Source organism: Trachinotus anak, unplaced genomic scaffold, assembly GCF_046630095.1.
Source record: "Trachinotus anak isolate AG129_WGS33_773 ecotype Australia unplaced genomic scaffold, CSIRO_AGI_Tana_v1 ptg000011l, whole genome shotgun sequence".
NCBI classification, from domain to species: Eukaryota; Metazoa; Chordata; class Actinopteri; order Carangiformes; family Carangidae; genus Trachinotus; species Trachinotus anak.
The window spans coordinates 6,800,176-6,820,249 of NW_027273862.1; the positions used below are offsets into that span (position 1 = coordinate 6,800,176).

At 43.6% G+C, this 20,074-nt stretch overlaps 4 protein-coding genes across 6 annotated transcripts in view; 1 reads left to right on the plus strand and 3 right to left on the minus strand.

Moving 5' to 3' along the window:
- The window catches only part of wtip (WT1 interacting protein), a 29,440-nt gene extending 19,623 nt beyond the window's left edge, over positions 1-9,817 (minus strand). The window contains exons 1-2 of the mRNA XM_071488816.1: positions 7,786-9,817; positions 966-1,067 (exon numbers count right to left, since the gene is read on the minus strand). Of these exons, the coding sequence (XP_071344917.1) occupies positions 966-1,067; positions 7,786-9,286 (1,603 nt within the window). The 5' untranslated portion in view covers positions 9,287-9,817. The remainder of the gene's footprint in view (positions 1-965; positions 1,068-7,785) is intronic.
- Positions 9,818-10,427: 610 nt separating this feature from the next.
- On the minus strand, positions 10,428-12,935 carry sdr42e1 (short chain dehydrogenase/reductase family 42E, member 1). Of its 2 annotated transcripts, none has more exons than XM_071488915.1 (3): positions 12,782-12,935; positions 12,293-12,369; positions 10,428-11,985 (listed from the first exon to the last, which is right to left on the minus strand). In XM_071488915.1, exons 2-3 carry the CDS (start codon positions 12,352-12,354, stop codon positions 10,884-10,886), a joined length of 1,164 nt encoding a protein of 387 aa, XP_071345016.1. In that variant the 5' UTR covers positions 12,355-12,369; positions 12,782-12,935; the 3' UTR covers positions 10,428-10,883. The 2 variants fall into 2 exon arrangements, with proteins under 2 accessions (XP_071345016.1, XP_071345017.1); XM_071488916.1 differs by lacking the exon at positions 12,782-12,935 and adding an exon at positions 12,508-12,775.
- An 840-nt stretch (positions 12,936-13,775) lies between these two features.
- Positions 13,776-14,803, minus strand: LOC139627804 (arylamine N-acetyltransferase, pineal gland isozyme NAT-10-like). Its single transcript, XM_071488921.1, has one exon. The coding sequence runs from the start codon at positions 14,770-14,772 to the stop codon at positions 13,900-13,902; it is 873 nt and encodes a 290-aa protein (XP_071345022.1). The 5' UTR covers positions 14,773-14,803; the 3' UTR covers positions 13,776-13,899.
- Positions 14,804-16,474: 1,671 nt separating this feature from the next.
- On the plus strand, positions 16,475-18,999 carry LOC139627803 (arylamine N-acetyltransferase, pineal gland isozyme NAT-10-like). 2 transcript variants are annotated; one of them, XM_071488919.1, is made up of 2 exons: positions 16,475-16,592; positions 17,226-18,999. In XM_071488919.1, exon 2 carries the CDS (start codon positions 17,240-17,242, stop codon positions 18,110-18,112), a length of 873 nt encoding a protein of 290 aa, XP_071345020.1. In that variant the 5' UTR covers positions 16,475-16,592; positions 17,226-17,239; the 3' UTR covers positions 18,113-18,999. The 2 variants fall into 2 exon arrangements, with proteins under 2 accessions (XP_071345020.1, XP_071345021.1); XM_071488920.1 differs by having other exon boundaries at positions 16,587-16,721.
- Positions 19,000-20,074: the final 1,075 nt, after the last annotated feature.

Below are 20,074 nucleotides of genomic sequence, written 5' to 3' on the forward strand. Positions count from 1 at the left end.
TTTCCTCAGCTGGAGGAACAGTCGACCAATCTGAGATATGAAGGTGAAGTAAAGGGTGGGGGCATCAGCCAGTACCAGAAATATACTGACAGAAAATGGCTGCAAAAGGGTGGATGGCACTGAAAAAGCTGTATAGGTTATAGCAAGATAGCAAGTCTAAAATGAACATATTTTCCTCACTCGTCAAACTGCAACTGAAACCACTTTGTGAGATGAAACAAGTCGGGCACACGCCAGCGTTTAAAAGGCAAAACAAGTTAGGTACATCCTTTGTCTGCTTATCGACACGGTCAGAAGCTGCAGCTGCAGGTGGCAATGATGCACTGTCCACAGAGGCAATAAAGGTCATTAAAAACCACTGCCGCCATATGCATTACAAAATCACACTCCTCACAACAGCCAGAGCACACAGACATGATAGGATGCCATTATCTGTAATGTCCATGTGAATAAATGTCCACAAATCCACATGGAAATCACAGAAAAAGACGCTCCTTATAGCTGTGTACATCCATAGGTGCACTGCAAACAAGAACTGCTAACAGCTCATTTTTGCACACTTAATAACAGTGACAACTTGCCAAATTGCAAATGTCTCAATTCTGTTTGGCTTTTTAATTTCTCTGAACCTGCAGAGATCAAGTATAGAACAACAACTGTGATTTAAAGGAGAAATTTATTAGCAGGCATTTAACTGTTTAGAGTCTTTGTCGAGCCATCAACACTGTAGATCTGGTCCACCAGCCGGGTGTCCAGATATACAGTAGAAAAGCAGGCTCTGGGGCAAACTGTCAGTATAAATTCATAGAGTGATGCAACACTGATGCTAAAATGCAACATAGGTGTGAACACACGCTGCCGCTACACTCATTGCCAGTTGAATGCAGGTGGGTCCATCCACATTTGCAGACTGTATGGTGAAAATCTTTTTACTATTATTTCACTATATTGACAATATTTCTTACCACAGGAGCAGCAGGTGAAGCAATTTGTGTGATACAGGTTCCCCATGGCCTGGCAGGCTTGGCTGGCTCCATACACACCCTTCCCACATTTGACACAGATGCCTGTTAGATACAAGAGATCAGTTAGTTCTGTTTTGTTTGTGCAAAACAATCTGTATGCAACAAAAAAATAAGAGCATCTTACATCCTGTGGTGACAGAACATCTCTCTGTGAATCATATAAAGCACTTTGTGAGATTTTCACATTGTTAGATTGACACGACTCTTTCACTCCAAAGCACTGATTTACCTCGACTTTATACCTAATGCTATAACCTGTTTGAGACTGAGTGGATGTTTAACTAGCTTGTGCTATTCCATGAAGATTAATATTTGCTGCAGCACTTGAGACCTTGAGAATCAAACAATTGTTGGACATGCTGCAAGCCTTGCTGGAGCTTTGCTGGAAAGCTGATCAAAAAAACAACTCTGCCAAACCCTGTGTGCATTCCTCTAATTATGCAACACTCAAATTAAATGTGAAAATGACTAACCTGCTTCAAATATCAACACTACTGTATTTCCACAAGCAGTTTTCCTCCCTTGTTCTTGCTCCATCGTTTGATGGCATTTGATGACCACACAATGAACACCACAATGAAATTCAGAGATGTCAAGGTAAGTCGTGCTCTGGAGCCAAACTGTCCCAGACATAAAACATGAATCAGGCTATTACAGATTCACGATTGTGGCTTTGATGGAAAGTTAAAGATCTTTATCAAATTTCAGTTTGTGATTATTAATTCACAAGATATATTTCTTAAAATGATTTTGATTCCCATTGCAGAAATCTTACCTAAACTTCTGACATTTCCATGCATTACATCATACTGTTTGAAGGCAGACTGCTTCAGCAAAGCTGATTACTACATTAGAATATGCTGAGAGGAAATGCAGAAGATGTGGGGGATGTCAGGAAAGGCCAGAAACACTGTTTTCAGGAAACTTTCTGTGCTTTTCCTTTTTACGGCCTGAATTGACTTGTAAGTGTATTCTGGTCTTTGCATGTCATAAGTTTGGGCTGTACTGTAGTATGAAACATTTGCACTGCATATAAATGAACACTCAACTAGCTCGTGGCCTGTTTTAGAGCCTTTACAGATAAGGATGGTGCTTTTTCCTCCTCTATCTTATTATATTTCGAGCCATTACCAGGATTTTAGAAATAGGTCATGAGTCCAAGCTCCCTAAGTGCATCTCCATCCCCAACTAGCAACATTAAATGTAGCCACAAAAAAGTCTGTAAAGAATTTCTTCCTTTTTTTCTGTAAAATATATAAAACCAGCTTTAAGGCCCCTGAAAACAAGAGAACAGTAACTTTCTCAGTAAAACAAAAATAACTACATAATCACCTTCTGGTGATGTGTGATCAGATTTGACTGACAGTGCTGACAACATAAGCAAAAGCCACCACAGTGATCAGATTCTGATTCAAGTGTTGCTAAACTGTCCAGAAATAAGTGACATCATATTTTTCCAACCGAGCGACGTGAACAAAAATGACAGAAACCTCTTATGTAAAATAACCATAAATGCAGAAGCCCGAATCTCAGAAACATGACAATGATGACCTTCGTGTCCATCATGCTAGCTAAAACCAGAACAATATTGATATGTCAGTTTTTGAAGGCTGCATGTCGGCTGCTGCCACCTGCGCAGCAACGTTCCTCACCCAAGTTCTCTACAGTGAAAGATGCAGGTCAGAGGGTCAGGATACAGTTTCATTGGTGATAGTGGGGTTCACCTGTCCTGCTAAGGGGAACCCTGACAGAAGTTGTCAGGGATTATTAATGAGAAATACACTTTGATAGTCTGCCCCAAAAGTCAAACGACAGACTGTATGCTGGATGAGTGACCCAGCTACCCACAGGTACGTGAATACTGCACGTAAGCCTGAGCTAAACCGACCACACAAAGTACTGTGACCTTTGGTGAAGAAACTAGACTAAGGAAAAAAAACAGTGGCTTAAAAGTATTTGGAAGAAGCAGACTAACAATCTCCAAACTCTCACGCACAATACGACCTCCACCAGGGTCACATTCCTCAGGGAGTGCAGGGTCAAAGCCTGGGTGGGGTGAGTCCAGGGTCACACTGCCTACAGGACACAAGATCTCACAAGATCCCAACATGGGAGCTGCACACGAACACCCCCTCCTCCCATACACAGATTATTACATTTACTTATCTTTAAAATACACACACGTCTCAGGACAGATTCAGGGCAAGGATACGCCTTCTGTGACGCAATCGTGGAATTCCCTGGTTATCTGAGGCAATAATTTCCCTTTCATAACACCTCCAGTGCAGCCTGTGACATTGTAAAAATAACAGATAAAGGACAAGGGTACAGGAAAACCATCCAAAGGTTACATGTCTTCCCTTTAAACCAGAGTCGTTTGTACAAATTAATTTCATCATAATCAAAATCAAATATTGACATTTCCTGACTCGTGGCTGTACTCCTGCACTTAACAAAGATAACAGAACAAATCAGGTGATAAGAATGAACAAGTAAAATTTCAATGATCATAACTGATGAAAACAATTTTACCAAAATAAAAGTCTATGATAGTAAACAAAGTGGGGAAAAAACAAGCCTATCTGGGGTGAAAACAGGGCCTCCAAACAGACAGCATGAAGTCCACTGATAATAGCCGTCAATAATGAATGAATCATTTACTGTTGCATTATATTAATTCTTTGAAAATCCTTTTATCCCTGATGAGACTGGGAGAGTGTGTCTGGCAACCTATCTGTGTCTTATTCATCACTTGGGGGGATATGAGGCCACTTTGTAAACAGAAAATCTTGCCAGAGACTCAATTATACGATGACTATAAATAAAAAAATAAATAAAGCCTTTTTACTACAAAACTATCAACACAATGACCATTGGCTCCCAATAAATTTTGCATGCAAACAGCAGCTTAGCATTTAACAGATATAACAGAACCAGTGTCAGACTGAATTCACCTCATGATACAGGCCCCTGAGCATCTTCCTCCATCTTCAAATGATCTGTTTGTTCCTTTTCTGTCACTGCATCAGGACACCATACTACGGTCAGAGAATCTAATTTTTGATATTGATTTACATTTGATAATAAAATCATAGAAAAATCATGATTAATAAAGATAAAAACAGTGTTACTGCTTATTGTAGATAGGTGGAGTAAAATACAGTCTTGCACAGTCTTGTGATTTGCCCTCAAAACACAAGCTATATTTTTTGATGGCGCGACAGAAATGTTAGTCACTACTTCAGTATGTTCTCTGTGTAGTGATTTCTTTGTTTTAAACAAACTACATAATGGACTCCTCGCCACACTGAGTCCATTATGTAGCCTTGACAAAAAGGTTTCAAATGGACCAACCAGGTATGTCCAGCTCACTGCACATCTGTCTAAATGCCAACAAGCAACAAGTCACTCATTTTTTGAATTACACAGTCGACGACTAGTGGACAAGAATGATGACGGAAATATGACAGTGGTGTATCTGTTTCAGTCAAACAACCTCAACGTTTTACTGGACGTGTGAGAGATGAGACAGTTGTGTACCCCAGATAGCAGGATTTTTTTACCGCTCAAAGCTTCATGTCACCATGTGTGTCTATTATTATGCACAATTATCCAGCTGGTTTCAAGTGCTATTGTCTACAGAGCCAACTTCCTCTTTTCTTAGATCTTATTTTTATTTCTTTCTCGCAGAATTAATCTATGGCCATGCCAATACTGACATGGTTCTTCGGCTTTGACTCTCTACCCAACGGCTGAACTGAAAAAGTATGATTTATTTATACGGCTACATTGATTCATCTTCTTTACTATACTCCTTCTGGTTTCAACTTTGCTGCACTCACTTCAAAACTATACACCATGTGCTAAAAAGTCTGTCAAGATTGAATTTATAACCATGGGAACTCGCTTTCTCAGGAGTTAACCAACTGCAAATAGGGACCAACATCAGTCGTAAGAGTCAAACTGTGATGCGTTATGATTTCCACACATGCTTAAAGCCCCAAAGGTTCTTGTGAGTGAGGATGTGGTTATCATTTTACAGGACAGTGAGGAAATCTCTGAAGCGCTCTTGTCATTCGTTTAAAAACAGGATGCTGAAATCTCTCATGTGTCCATTTCATAACATGTCCATGTGGCAACGAAAGGTCTTGTTATCTTGAGTTAAAAATAAAAACTCTTGATGCACATACACTCTTGCTCCCTTGGAAATCATACACTATTGTTAAGATAAAGCCCTGTTTGGTTTTTAGCAGCAGTACTGCTCAATATAGGCTTGTTATTATGCTAATGTGGAGCATCAAGATCTTTCTGATGTAATGGTGACATAATGTGTGATTAGAATATATCAATTATACAATAATACTTGACACCACTTCTTTGCCATCACCGTAAACAACACAGAACGCGCTGGGAGATTTAAGAAGGTTTGCACAGCCTGATTCATCAAACTTTAAAGACCACTCGGTGTGACTTTGACTCCTCATGGCACAATATCAAACCAACCTCCGGAGTTATGAGCAGGTTACGTGAGAGACGTAAATCAAACAAACAGGGGGTTAAATTTATAAAAAGATGAAAGTGATTCAGTTACCACGGGTTAATATTTCCTTCCAGGACAAAATCATAAATAACAGACAGCTTTCCCAGCATCAAAGCCTGGCAATACTTCATCAGGAGAGAGGTTCTCGCTTTTCACAGTATTTCACACATCAGAGTATCATGGAGGCTTAAAACTTAAAGAGAGACTTTAAAAAATTTATATCTAATCGCAAGTCAGCTGCAAATTGTGCACAGTATATATATTCAGAGTCAAAGGGAGGCTGCAGCACAACACACACAGACAAGGCCAGTGTGCTGTTGTCCACAAGTCAGCATGTGTGTGTGTCAGGCATGTGCATGACTACTGCCATTATAATTCTGGGCAGGTGATCAGACTTGACCCCCACCAACTATGTCTGGCCCGCCAGCCAAGATCGTGTGCCAAGTGTCTGGTGTTGCCCGACTCCCCACTGGCTGGTTAATGAAGGGCTTCGCGGGGGAGTCAGGGCGGGGTGGTGGTGGTGGCGGAGTTGGAGAGGAGGGGAAGTAAAGGGGTGGGGTGGGCCTCACTCTGCTGCTTCAATTGCAGGCCTGTATCGGACCAGCTGTTGATTCACAGCTCCTTCGCCACCACAACAAACAGAGGCCACACAAGGGCCAGCCGGCAGAGCAGAGCACAGCAGTGTGGGACACTGGCAGGCAGTGCCGCCCCCCCCCCCCCGAAGAAAAAGCCCTGGCGATCAATTTCTCCACTGTCGCTACAGAAACAGAGCTGTCTCTATTGGGTTCGGTGTGAGGAGCATCTGACTGCATTCTTCTCTCTCCCTCCCTTTCCTTTCTCTCTCCATCTCTATTTCCACCCTCTTGCTTCTTTCTCCATTAACCCCCCCCCACCACCACCACCACCCCACACACACACACACACACACACACACACAGACACACACACACACACCCTCCTCCCCTTGCTGTCTTCCTCATCTTTCCCCCCTGTCTTCCATCCTCCTCTCACCTGCTTCTCTGGAACAAATCAACAGCTGTCTGAGCCTCACTCTGAGCAAGTGCGCTGGCTATAAAACAAGCCACTGTTCTCCGGCTTTAGCCATTTGTCTGGCTGCTAATTCAAAAGGTAGACAGCAACTTCCTCAGCAGCCATTCTGTAGCTGTGTAACTGCTGGTGAGGCAAACCTATGTGGGCTAAAATAAATCACAGAAACACACCACAATGTTCAATTCTTGAAAAGGAAAAAAAAAAAATCTTTAAAACGCCTAAATCCAAAGAGGAAGTCAAACTTCAACCAGCAAATGTTTTCAAAATGCCTTTCAGATACCGTGAAGTCAAACATTTTCAGTCTGCATGGCCCCCAGTGTCCGATTCACATCCCTACCGTCACTCTCAAATAGCACTTGACCACAATCTATACTCCATGCTCCAGAGGATAACTGCATTTTCAACAGATCCAGACCACACAGCTCCGGGTGTCTGCTCTGGCAGAACAGAAGGTTCCATTCAGCGAGGTGCAGCACTGTGCAAATTTTAGCTCTGCCAAGACAGAAATTAGTATTGTCCTGCAAAGCCACTCTTATCTGCCACAGAGGGACCTGTTAGTGGTTATGTAGCATTCGCATCTTGCAAATAGACCGTGCAGGGATGACAAACCTATAAATAAACCATCCCTGCATGCCACCAAATCATGTTGTTAAGACTACTACATGTTTGTTTACTTGGTGCCATATTAAATGGAATACAATAAAACAGGGGGAAATTATGATCTTTTCAGCTGAAAACATAATTTTGGACTTGTTCTGTCTGAAAATGACCAAAACCTTCAGCTTTTTTTGTCTGTGAAAGAGACACTGCAGGAATGTCCCACATCCCTGGGATATCAGAGGCAGTGCAGGGGAATGAGTCAGGGCCAGAGCGAAACTTTATGCCAGATGAAAACATGCTGGTTTGTCTGACCTGAGGTGTTTTGACCAGGTTAGTTATTTTACACCAATCAAGTACCCACAGTTCATAGGCAACGCATGTCTGAGCACTTAAACGACACATCTTCCTCAGTCCTCTGTTCGTTGATGCCAGGCCTATAGTGGTCCGTGTGTACAAGTAATTGGCAAAGTGCTCAGTAAACCTTTGGTTTTTCTAGTCGTGCCTAACAGCAAGTTTCAAAGAAGATTCCCAGGAGTAATTGAAAACAAACCTGCAATTAACATCACCTACCAAAGTATTCCTTTTTCATGTGCATCTCTAACTCCTTTTCCAGCTCCAGGGTGAGCGCCTCCAGCCGCCTCTCCGCCTGGCTTGGCCCGCTGTCTCGGCTGGGGGTCACCTGGTAAGGTAGCTTAAACCTCTGGGACGAGGACGCTGTTTTTGAGGACATCCCATAGCTAAACGATGACGGCGACCCCGCGGTCATCTCCGCAGTCCCTCCCGTCTGCGCTGACTGCTGCTGGGGCTCAGGCACCGCCGAGAGCCCCTGGAGATGGATGCGATTTTGGATCCCGTTGGAGTCTCCAAACTCCTGTAGCAGCGTGTCCTCATGTAAACTGCTCCCCAGCATCGACGACCTGGGTGAGGGCAGCTGCAGATCAGGGTAGGTGCTCATAGACCCCCTGGAGCTGCGGGAACTTCTGGAGCTGTGACTGGAGATGCTGGACCGGGGGCTGACCACGCAGTTTGCGGTGGTGCCCGGTCGTGCGCTCCCGTCCTGGCTGCAGATGCTCGACCGAGGACTCGCCAGTGGCGCTGCGTGCAAAATCGCGCCCTCCAGGTCGTGGTTGACCACAGGCCCGTACCGTGAGTCAGAGTAGCTGGACCTCGGGCTGGTGGTGAAGGAGTACTGGCTCGCCGTGCTCGACCTGGGGCTGGCGTGCCTCTGGTCGTAGCCCATGCTGATGCCGCTGGTGCGGTTGCTGCTGGGCTTGCTGCAGCAGTCGCAGCTGTTGAGGCTGGCCCGGGGGCTGGAGTGTTTGCTCGTGTCGCTGGCTGTGCTCGCATAGCTGGATCTGGGACTGAGGACAGCGTTGCCCTCACAGTGAACCAGACTAGACCGGGGGCTTGTGTACCTGTCCTGACCCGGTACCACCAGGCTGGTGCGCGGACTGCTGACGCTCGACCTCGGGCTGGCATGCTTGCTCTGCTCCTGGGAGGACAGAGAGGATGCCAGGCTGGACCGGGGGCTGGTGGCGTTGTATCTCCCGTCGTGGCTGCTGGTGATGCAGACGCTGTTGCACCTGTTGCCGGGGAGAGCCACCGGTTTGCTGAGAGGCACGCTGTCGAAAGCGGAGCCGGTGCTGTACCTGTGGCCCTGCACCTCCAGAGAGTACCTCCTGTGCCTCTCGGACGCGCCCGTGTAGCAGGGCAGAGCCACCTCGGATTTGGTGCAGCAGCCCTCCTCGCTGTGGCCCGCGTCCCTCTGAGGGGCACAGAAATCCACAGGCACAGTCCGGGTGCAGCTCACCGGGCGCACCGGAGCCGCGCTGTACACTTTATTTCCCGACGTGAAGTTCTCCACGGTGTGATGCTGCTGGTGAAGCACAGAGGTGCCGTTCATCGGCTTACTTTTATGCTCTGCTACTGCCGGAGCCGAAAAGTCTAAATCGGGGTTAATCACCAAGTCTCTCCTCGAGCTGTACATCCCGTCTTTATATGCCTCGTACAGGGAGAGGTCCTCCACCAGTTTGCTGGCCCGGAGCCCCAGATCGTCCTGATAGTGCTCCATGTTGCGCTCCCGAGGCGAGGAACAAGTTGAGGGCGAGCTCCGCTCCGCAAGCCACACTAGCGAGCTCCGCGGAGCGCTAACTGCATTTCACATGGAAATCAAAACAAAACGCCGCGGTACAGCCGTCGCTCATCTACAGAAAACCGCCGACGGACTCAGAAACCTCCACCGTGTGCCGCATCGTCTTCTCCTGCTTTGCCCCCTTGGCCGGAAAAACCAACTCTTTCTCACAGCTTCAGCCGACAGGGATACGTTTGTCAACTTCAGTTTTTGTTAAGTTGAAAGGTCTTTACAGTCAATGGCGCGCTGCGCGGAGGAATTTCCCCTTGTTGGTTTTTCCTCCAGATTTCTCTTGCGGTCACTAAGCCAGAAATTAAAGTAGGCTGGATAATCGCACACGACGCAAATATCCGTTGTATATAAGTCTGGAAACACTGGGCGGGCGGAAAGCTAAATAAAATACCGTTTTACACAGGGGACTCGTTTGCGTAAAAGGAATGCGGGGATGAAGACAGGATGCGCTGCGCCTCTCAGGAATGTGGTTAATGCTGCAGAGAAACAATGATTGCGACCAACTCAGCAAGGGGCTGCCGGCTCTGAAAAGAGAATAGTTCAGAGAGAAGGGGACGTCTGCATTCAGCCGAGGCAGACTAAAATACCACACAAAGCACGCCTCACCTGGCCCGACTACTTGCACGCCAAGAATAAAGATGCAGTGATTTGGTATTATGGAGGGCGAAGCTATTTAAAACTGAAGTTTATCCACCTTTTTTAGTCAGAGGGGCTGAAGATAAAGACATGATCCATTTTTATAAAAAATGTCCAAAGCATAAAGAGCATCAAAGGAATTATTAAATAATCATTCCAATGTTATGTTGGGTGTAACATGTTATTATAATAATGACATGTTTAATTGCAAGGGGACATGAAGTGGGTCGTCATTCAGAAAAGGAAGAATGGTTGTCTGGCGTGTGTGTGTGTGTGTGTGTGTGTGTGTGTGTGTGTGTGTGTGTGTGTGTGTGTGTGTGTGTGTGTGTGTGTGTGTGTGTATGCCAGCATATGCTGTCAGGCTACTACATCTTAAAGTTTAAAAATCACAACATGTCCAGAACTTTCTGACTTTAAAATAAAACAAACTGCATTTGATTTGTAAAGTTTTATTCATTACAGTTTTCAGAACATTTCTTGGTTTTTCTTCCTTGTAATACAGTTCCACAGAAAGGATTAACACACTGGCAGGTATTAAGTAATTATCAATCCTAGAGATTAGAGCGTTTCTGAAAGTGACAACTATAAAATGGTGAGTTAAGAAATGAAGGTACAGAGGTTATACGGTTATTTTCACATGTAATAGATATCACAGTATCACAGGGGAAGGCTCTCAGTTAAAAATGTAGAGTCTGAGAAACTTTTTTGCTTTCATGGACTTGGTCTTAGCTGCTTTTTCTGTCTGAAGCACCTGTCAGTAATGGCCACTTTGGAATAAAATGTGTGAATGGATCATCACATACATTAATATGTAAACAAGGTATTTATGAGCCAGTCTTAATACAGCATCTTTTGGAAAATATCAGAACGATGTTTTTGCTTGAGCTTCTCATCGGCTGCCAACAACTGGAAGAAAAGAGAGAGCCACAGCAACAAAGGCAGCAACAAACAGGACGTCTCGTAGAAATCGACCAAGGAAAGAGCTGCAAGATTTTTTCCCGTGGCCTCTGCATCTGAACCATTGTACAACCTCCTCCAGGCTGTACTCCTGGGGTTCATAACCGAGCTCCGCTTTAGCTTTTGCCATGCTAAAGTAATGTGTCACGCCAGTTTTATACACCTCTGTACGTGTCAGCAGTGGCTGGAAGTTATAGAAGGGGCCAATGAAGTGGTGAATCATTTCTGTGAGAAAGGCAAAGAAGTAAATTAGATAGAGAGGTAGACGCACTTTGGGGAAGGGGTAGCCCAAACCCTCGACCAGAGGTCTGAAGAATTCAAAATTATTGACAGGCCTGCCGTCTGAGATGAAGTAGGGCTGGCCGGCAGAGCGGTGCTGCTTCTCTAAGGTCAGCGCTTCTGCAGCCAGCTCGTGTGCTGACACCAGGTTGTCCACATGGACAAATTCTACCAGGCTGCTGGGTTTACCATAAACAAACCTGAAGATCCCCTTCTCAATGTAACCCACTATCCTGGGTAAGTGCCTCTGCTCTCCAGGCCCGTAGATTCCTGCTGGACGCAGAGCACAGGTTCTCAGCACCCCTGAGCTGTCTTTCAAGGCTGTTCCATTAGCTTTTAGCACGGCCATCTCAGCCAGGGACTTTGTTCTGGAGTAGTGGTCAGGGTGAAGATGGAGAGGTAGATAAGGGAGGCTCTCATCGCCGTTCTCTATCACTTGGCCTCCGAACACCACGTTGAAGGTGCTGGTGTAAACCAGCCTGGACACTCCGTGCTCTACACAAGCCTTCAGGACGTTCTGTGTACCTTGAACATTCACCCCTTCAATCAGACGACGGTTCAGCTGCTCCCGGCCGGACATGCCATAGGAGGCAATGTGGAATACACAATCCACTCCAGCTACTGCCCTCTCAACTTGTGCATAGTCGCGTATATCACCTCGCACAAACACAAAGTCCTCTGGTGCTTCTTGGACAGGAGGGGCTGTGTCGAACAGAATGACTCTGGCTCCTTTCTCACGCAGGGAGCACGCCAGGCTGCGGGAGCAAACAGTTTGTAAAATAAGAATTCAATTCTCCGTGACACTCAATGCAAGTCCTCCATTTTAACTGAATAAAGCTGTAAATCTGACAGGACAAATGACAAAAATGCAGTAATTGCACGTATGTCCACTTCTCGACCACAGCTCTGTGGTGGTCAGAGCCCAGTCTCTGAGATAACTGGTGCAATAGCGCCACCTTGTTGTGGTAAGGCACCAGGTGCAGTAGGCGAAGTGTAAGCGGGTCACTGACTGAAGGTTCAGTTCATTTTCTTGAACAATAAACAATGTGAAATAGTTCTTACCGATAACCAAAGTAGCCACATCCCCCAGTTATCAAAAACGTATCAGCATGTGCATTTTCCATCGCAGGAGGACGAATCTGTGAGTTTATGAAAGCAGCGATTGTGATCAGGGAAACAGGGATAAGCTTGGAAAAGCACACACAAAAGCGTCAACGTGAAAACTCTGAAGTTACAGGCCGAAAGAAAGACAGCAGGAAGATACGTTGTTACCTCACCTACAGTCAGCATGCTGGGTCGCTAACCCTGTACTTTAGTTTTTAAATGTTTTTATAGAATCAGATGAATGCATTAACACTATTCCTCCGTAAATACTGCGCCACATGTGTACCGCGGTCTACCTATCTTAGAAACTACCACACCAGGTTCATTCAGCACGCCCAAACTCTGCAACAAAGTAGTGTTTTCTGACATGCGCAGACGGTACTTTATATAAATGCACAGCCTGTACTCCAAAGTATTTAAGGTCACGTATTCACCGTCGGTACCAACCTCTACGTAAGCCGGGTAGAAAATGAGTAAAATATCTGTTGAATGTCACTTGTTCAGAACTCCACTTCAGCACTGATCGCACCCATGGATGTATTATATCGCACCGGTGTGCACTTCCTGGCTCGGTGCGGCGCTGCTTTCTGTTACGTCATCACGGCCCGCCTGCGTCGAGTGACCGGACAGCGAAGCAGAGCACGACGGGAAGTGAAGCGACATCACCTTCACAATGCAGGCTCCAGTGTGATGATTAACTGATGGGCAGCTGGTTTTGCTTGAAAAACGCCACAGCATTTAAAAATCAGGCGATTTACATGTAATTGTAGAATTTATAAGTCAGAATTTTATGATATTTACTATTTTGCAAAAGTGATTGCAAGCGTTGCATTTTAATTTCTCAAAGGGTTCGCCAGTGATCTTTTTACTTTGAAAATTGTAATCGGAAACTTTAATCTCACACACGATAACTTGATGGGCACTGCCCCCAACAGTGGAACTTCCGGTATGAACATCATGCCTTCAGAATAAAAGCGGAGATCTTTCTAATCTAATCTAATAGAGGTACCAATTAAACGAAAACACATAGTACTAATTAGAACATTTACTTAACAAAATAATAAAACCAGGCTCGTCTTTATACGTGTCATAGCAATGTTCAGTCCACCTTTCTCAATCTAATACCACTTGCACAATACTTTGTATATTTATAATAGTAATATTGGATGCTGTACATATATGGAGAGAATAACCATAAATCCCATCACCTCATGGTGTCTTAGATTATCCTTGGTCCCATCCGTCTATAATGTTTCAATTCAAAACTCTAAAGATTTCTTTACTTTCCTGCAAACTTCAGCCTAGCTTTTATATTGTTGAGGCATACTCAGGTATTTGACTTACTTTTCAACTCTGGACCTGCAAACATGGCAGTGAATGAAATCGCATAACATATTTTAAGTCCTGTTTATTTGTACTCCTTTCAGTCATTATAAAATGGCATTTTTAACACTGTACAAAACATTCAAAGCACTATTCATTTTTTAGATTGACAATTCTTCAACTTGAAATTAACAGTTGTGATCTCTTCCAGAATAATTTAAAACAAGACATGTGTTGCTTTTTCAGATTGTGTAGCAGGCTTTTTTATTTTCAATCTTCGGTTTCTTCTGCAACTTTATGTTGAACTTTTCCCTCAGAATTTGCTCTACCTCGTCATCTGGTATGTCCCTCATGTCTAAGACATCAACACCTTCCTCAGGTTTGTAGGTGACCTCACTGTAGGTCCAGCCAATCAGGGCTCTGAAGCCTGTGGCTGTTTGCAAAGAGATGATGGATTTATTGGTGAACAGTGAACTAGGATCTGTCTGAAGTGTGTGGTTTGTCTCAAAGAAGTGATCTGCCTCACGAGGCACCAAGGTGAAGCAGTAGATCTTCTTTGTTTCCTTCCTGTTTATCAGGCTTGAATTGGCAAACTCTGGATTGACAACCTCTGGCTTTCTACCGGTCTTCTCCAGCACCCAGACGTCCCCCGTGTCGATGAGACGAAAGACCCCCGCTGCCTGAGGTTGATCCTTTCCAGATATGAGCTCCAGGGGCTCTCTCACTTGGGAAGATACTCCAAAGCTTACATCTGTTATGTAAGCCTTTCCATCAATGACAACCTTGTTGATGAGATGAGATTCAAGAGGGCTGAAGTCATTGAGGGTACTGTTAAACACCCTGGAGCCCAAGGTTGTAGTGTTGTAGCCCATTTCCCTCAGCACCCAACCAAACAGAAAGTTGTTCTCAAGGCACCAACCCCCACGACTGCTCCTCACTATCTTATTGAAAATGACCTGGAGGTCCATGATGATCCTCTCACCGCAGTGAATGCTGAGGTTTTCAAATGGAATTGACATGACGTGTTGTTCGTGGATCAGCTTCAGTGTTGCAAGATCCAGTTTTTCATATGAGCCATGGAAACCAATTCTTTTCAAGTACTCCTCCAAATTCATCTTGCCTGTAAAATACACAACATTACATGAACTGATATCATTTTCTAGCTACTGAGGAGATTATTTAAATAAAACCACTTCTTAAAGTTCCTTCCTTAAGTATTAATGCACAAGGATGCCAATGAATCTTAAGCACCAATAATCCACTGGTTACATATTGCACTTAATTTTGCAGAGTCATCTCTGAAACAATGACGATTTCTCATAATTATGTCTCAAAAAGTTAACTTCACGATGTAAGTTAGTGAGTGTATATGAAAAGTGAAGGAAGTACGAACTACTTTCTTGAGAGGCGCAAACCCATAGCAGAAGTTACTGTGGGACAAACCCCTGTTTTCATTAACCAATACAAATCTGTGTCTCTGCCAAAGTTGTAAACAATGATTAGCAAGGTCGCTCCATATCATATTGATCACACTCAGGAAAGTCACCCCAATAGTTTATAGCAGCCGTTAACTTATAGATCACCTCTTGAATAACCTCTTACCTGAAAACTGTGACGCAACCTGCAGCTCAGTGCTGTCGGTTTAAAGGTGATAGTTAAGCGTGAAGCTGCTGTCCCAGAGATAAACAGTGACTTTTAGTTGTTTGGAGCTTTAACATTCAGACACATGCTTTGATCAATCTTAATTCTGGAATAAAAAGTAACCCACTATTAACCTACCTACTAACCTACTTTTTGTTTGTTTTTTTACATAACTATTAAATGTGCCTCACCAGTTCTTAGGCCACTGTACGGGTCAGCAGCGGTTATAACAATGTGTTCGTTAGTGCGGTTTTACTTTGAAAGTTTTAATCGGAAGTTATGACCTCACAAACGACAGCTTGATACGACCTGCCACTGACATTCATATTTAAGGTATGCACCTTGTGCCTTCAGAATAAAAGCGGAGATCTTTAACAATGTTTTAATGTATTGAAATTTGCTATCCAGTAGAGGTGCCAGTTACACGAAAACACATACACCTAATACGAAAACAGGCTCATCCTCACATGCTGGATGGTATTGTTCATGAACTGCACCGCACTCACCTGATGCCACCTGCCTTTTGTTGTCTTTGTACCTTTTTACGCACACAGACATGTTCTAATTGTGAAAACTGGAAATTGGCAACTGACACTGACGTCCCCCTTAATATTAAATGTTGTACACTTTTAGAGTAACAAGAAATTGCACCTGTGATTGATTTCACAAAAATAATTAGAAAACTACTCCTTTTTTTTTTGTCACTGTAAAGTATGTCAGGGTGGTGTCATAATTAGATACTGTGCGTTTAACCTTTGATTATTCAGAATCAGAATCAGAATCAGTTTTATTGCCAAGTACGTTTTCACATACAAGGAATTTTTTTCTGGTGATTGGTGCAGTTGAGGGTCAGGGGGGTCAGCGACAGTGGGGCTCTCCAGCCTTCTTGTTAAGGCTGATAGCAGATGGGAAGAAGCCAGAGGGGAGTGTCTCAAAGAGTTTGAGTCCAGGGTGGGAGGAGTCAGCTACAATCCTCCTGTTATTGATGCAGGAATTATAATTCTAAACCCTCTGACCATCCCCACGCTATCATTTCAAAGCTGTGTAAGAAAACAAAATTAAACAAAGTAAACTGACTCTGTAAGCATGTTTGGTATACATTGGGTTTGCTTTTTATTCCTGAAGGAAAATAGTGATTATCATGCATCTGAATGTTAAAGCTCCCTCTAGCGACGACACTGGAACCCAAACAACTGGGAGTCGCTGTTTATCTCTCTCCCGGGACACCGCCTGACCGTGTCACTGTCTGTGAAGTGCCCCGACGGCGCAGCGCTGCAGGCAGGCCGGACTGCGGGTAAAGGCTCCGTGTTATTCACGCTCCTCACGGGTGATGAAAAAACTACTGAGCGACATGTGGCGACGCTTTGCGGGTGGACGAGGAGGCAGCTCGGCCATACTCCCAGCTTCCTTCAGGGGCTGAAGTGTGAGGCCATGATGTCGTCAGTCAGTGTTTTGCAGGAAGTTGCACAGCTCAGTAATGGTTTAGGGGAACAGGGGTTATGTTCTATAATGAACAGCTACAGCTCATGCAGCTTGGAGCTCTTAAGAAAATAGATCGCATTCCTTTTTACGTTTTGTTTTGTTTTTTCTCTCCCATATAACTAACACACAACAGTAAAGTTAAAGGTTGAACGCTGCTAATACATATTCCACTGCATATTGCCAATAACTATGTCAGCATGTTTGAAAAATAACTGTGAGAAGTTGTAGTTGTTTTAAGACTTAAGTTACAGCTGAGGTGAATTTGCTAAATTAAGTGCAATTGGTAACTTGGTAAATTCATAGGCATCCTTGTCTGTTCATAATTAAGGAAGATTTAATAAGCTTTAATCAATTGTTTTATTGAAATAAACCCTTCGGTAGCTATGCCTTGATGGTGGCTTATTAGAAAGTGACATCAGTTTGTGTAATGTTGTGTACTTTACAGGCACGCCAGGCAAGATGAATTTGGAGGAGTACTTGAAAAGAATTGGTTTCCATGGCTCATATGAAAAACTGGATCTTGCAACACTGAAGCTGATCCACGAACAACACGTCATGTCAATTCCATTTGAAAACCTCAGCATTCACTGCGGTGAGAGGATCATCATGGACCTCCAGGTCATTTTCAATAAGATAGTGAGGAGCAGTCGTGGGGGTTGGTGCCTTGAGAACAACTTTCTGTTTGGTTGGGTGCTGAGGGAAATGGGCTACAACACTACAACCTTGGGCTCCAGGGTGTTTAACAGTACCCTCAATGACTTCGGCCCTCTTGAATCTCATCTCATCAACAAGGTTGTCATTGATGGAAAGGCTTACATAACAGATGTAAGCTTTGGAGTATCTTCCCAAGTGAGAGAGCCCCTGGAGCTCATATCTGGAAAGGATCAACCTCAGGCAGCGGGGGTCTTTCGTCTCATCGACACGGGGGACGTCTGGGTGCTGGAGAAGACCGGTAGAAAGCCAGAGGTTGTCAATCCAGAGTTTGCCAATTCAAGCCTGATAAACAGGAAGGAAACAAAGAAGATCTACTGCTTCACCTTGGTGCCTCGTGAGGCGGATCACTTCTTTGATAAAAGCCACACACTTCAGACAGATCCTAGTTCACTGTTCACCAATAAATCCATCATCTCTTTGCAAACAGCCACAGGCTTCAGAGCCCTGATTGGCTGGACCTACAGTGAGGTCACCTACAAACCTGAGGAAGGTGTTGATGTCTTAGACATGAGGGACATACCAGATGACGAGGTAGAGCAAATTCTGAGGGAAAAGTTCAATGTGAAGCTAAGCAACAAGCTAAAGCCTGTAAACAACAAATCATGGTACACACTCTGAAAAACAACATGTATTATTATTTCTTTAATTGTCCTCAAACATGTCTTAACCTGTGTTGATTTCATGGCTGAACAGGAAGAGCAGCTTGTTGAAGAGTCATTTATTTCAAAACTTAGCAATGCTTCGAATTTAATGTTAATGAAAATTATGCAATTGTTTTAGGACTGAGAGAAGTAAAAGCATGTCAAGAATAATATAATGTCATTCACTGATGCTTTTGTATTTAATAAGGCACAGTTTGCAGAAGATTGCTGTAAGAAACCTAACTTTGTTGGTTGTACACTAAACATGATTCAAAGAGTGATGAAATAATGAAACCAATTTTAATCTATACAAAAGTGAGGTGATGATGAAAGTTTGGAGAGAAAAGAGCAGCTCATGATCCAAGTCATGATAATGATAGTGATGTTAATAATTTGCTATATTTAGTTATTCAATAAAACAATTTAGTTTTGAATAGACCTCTGTATGAATTGTATATTAATCTTCCTGCTAGAGGGAGTGAGTGGTAGAAGAAACACACTAGGGCCGTTTTACGATGTGGGGGTTTCTGGTCAGTGCTGTGCCCTGGGTCCTGTGTCCTGTGACCAGCCAAGGACAAGTTGTTTTCAGTCTAAGAACATCAACCTGTTGTTTGCCATTATTATGTATTGTCTTAACTTGCTTATACCATTACAATCTGTTAAGCTTAAACTTATCAAGTCATATGTTAATGCTAACCTGGATGTCCTTGACTTAGTCTCATATATATACTCACTGTCCCCACTTATATATCATGTTATGCTTGCAAACATTTGTATCCTTTTCTTCTGAAACATGAATTTCATGATGAGAGAGTCAGAATGAGTCCTATATAAAAGAAAAAATTAAAGGCTAGTGACTTTTTATTTTTATTTTTTTGTATAATGAAGTTTATCACGTAGGTTTGTGTATTGGTTGATTCGTCCAATTTTCCTGATCAAAATCAAGAGGAGAAGGCATCTACCTCTCCCTGACTAACACTCAGATCCCCTTCTTGACAGGTCTCATCATAGATCAGTGCTGGAGTCACCTCAGCTGTGTTTTTTCTTGTGACTACATTTGAAGACCATGTGTGGACAACTGCTAGGGAAGTCCTATTGAAATAATTTAAACCCACTTCAACTTTTCTTAATATTTCCTATGTGGATGTACATAAAATCCTTAGTTCTGGTAGTTGTGCACACAGCCCTCCTTGTCTCTATATGTTGATCTACGGTGTGTTTCTCTGTTTGGGGGAGAACACATGTTATAGTCACAGATGTCAACAGGTCAGTAGTGTAGAAAATCAACCACCTAAACACACTCATGCATCAGGGGTCAGCAGAGCTTGGGGTGAGCTTGACTGACTGAAAGAGTGAGGTAGTGTCTGCTATACTGTTTTCCGGTTTGTAGAAATACTCCACAGGACAGGACCATAGGTGAAGTTAAAATAAGGAAATGTTGTCATGGAGGCACGTTCAGCGTCCCTGCCCCCTCCCTCTGCCATTCAGACTTTCCCTACAGACCCCTCAATTTCTATGGAAATTTCCAATCCTTGCCATTCTTTACCAGTCCACTAGATGTCCTGCCAGTCACCTGATCTCCACACCCAACAGCACAGCTGTCTCTTATATGTCCCATGTGACACCAAATATTTATACTCTTTTGCACTGGTTTAATGTGGCTCAGAGCAGCTGACATTTTCATATTGCATGTGCTGCTGTCACCTTGGCCTCAAGGTTCCTTGGAATGAGACAATGTAACTTTGGCCAAACATCAGCCATTTTGGCAACAAATTACCATTATGGGACGATAAAAACTGTGTAACAATAGCACAAATACAGAGTCATATAATCAATTAACTGACTCAGTAATGTCTGTTAAATAGTGATATCTATCTATCTAAAGTTTGCCAATAATAACTATCGTTAGCCACCATAAGCTACTGGTCATACAAAACCA

Coding starts and splice junctions, on each gene's coding strand:
- sdr42e1 (XM_071488915.1), bottom strand. CDS start 12,354: ATGGAAAATGCACATGCTGATACGTTTTTGATAACTGGGGGATGTGGC. Junction 11,986..12,292: donor TGTGGCTACTTTGGTTATCG/GTAAGAACTATT, acceptor TTGCTCCCGCAG/CCTGGCGTGCTCCCTGCGTG.
- LOC139627804 (XM_071488921.1), bottom strand. CDS start 14,772: ATGAATTTGGAGGAGTACTTGAAAAGAATTGGTTTCCATGGCTCATAT.
- LOC139627803 (XM_071488919.1), top strand. CDS start 17,240: ATGAATTTGGAGGAGTACTTGAAAAGAATTGGTTTCCATGGCTCATAT.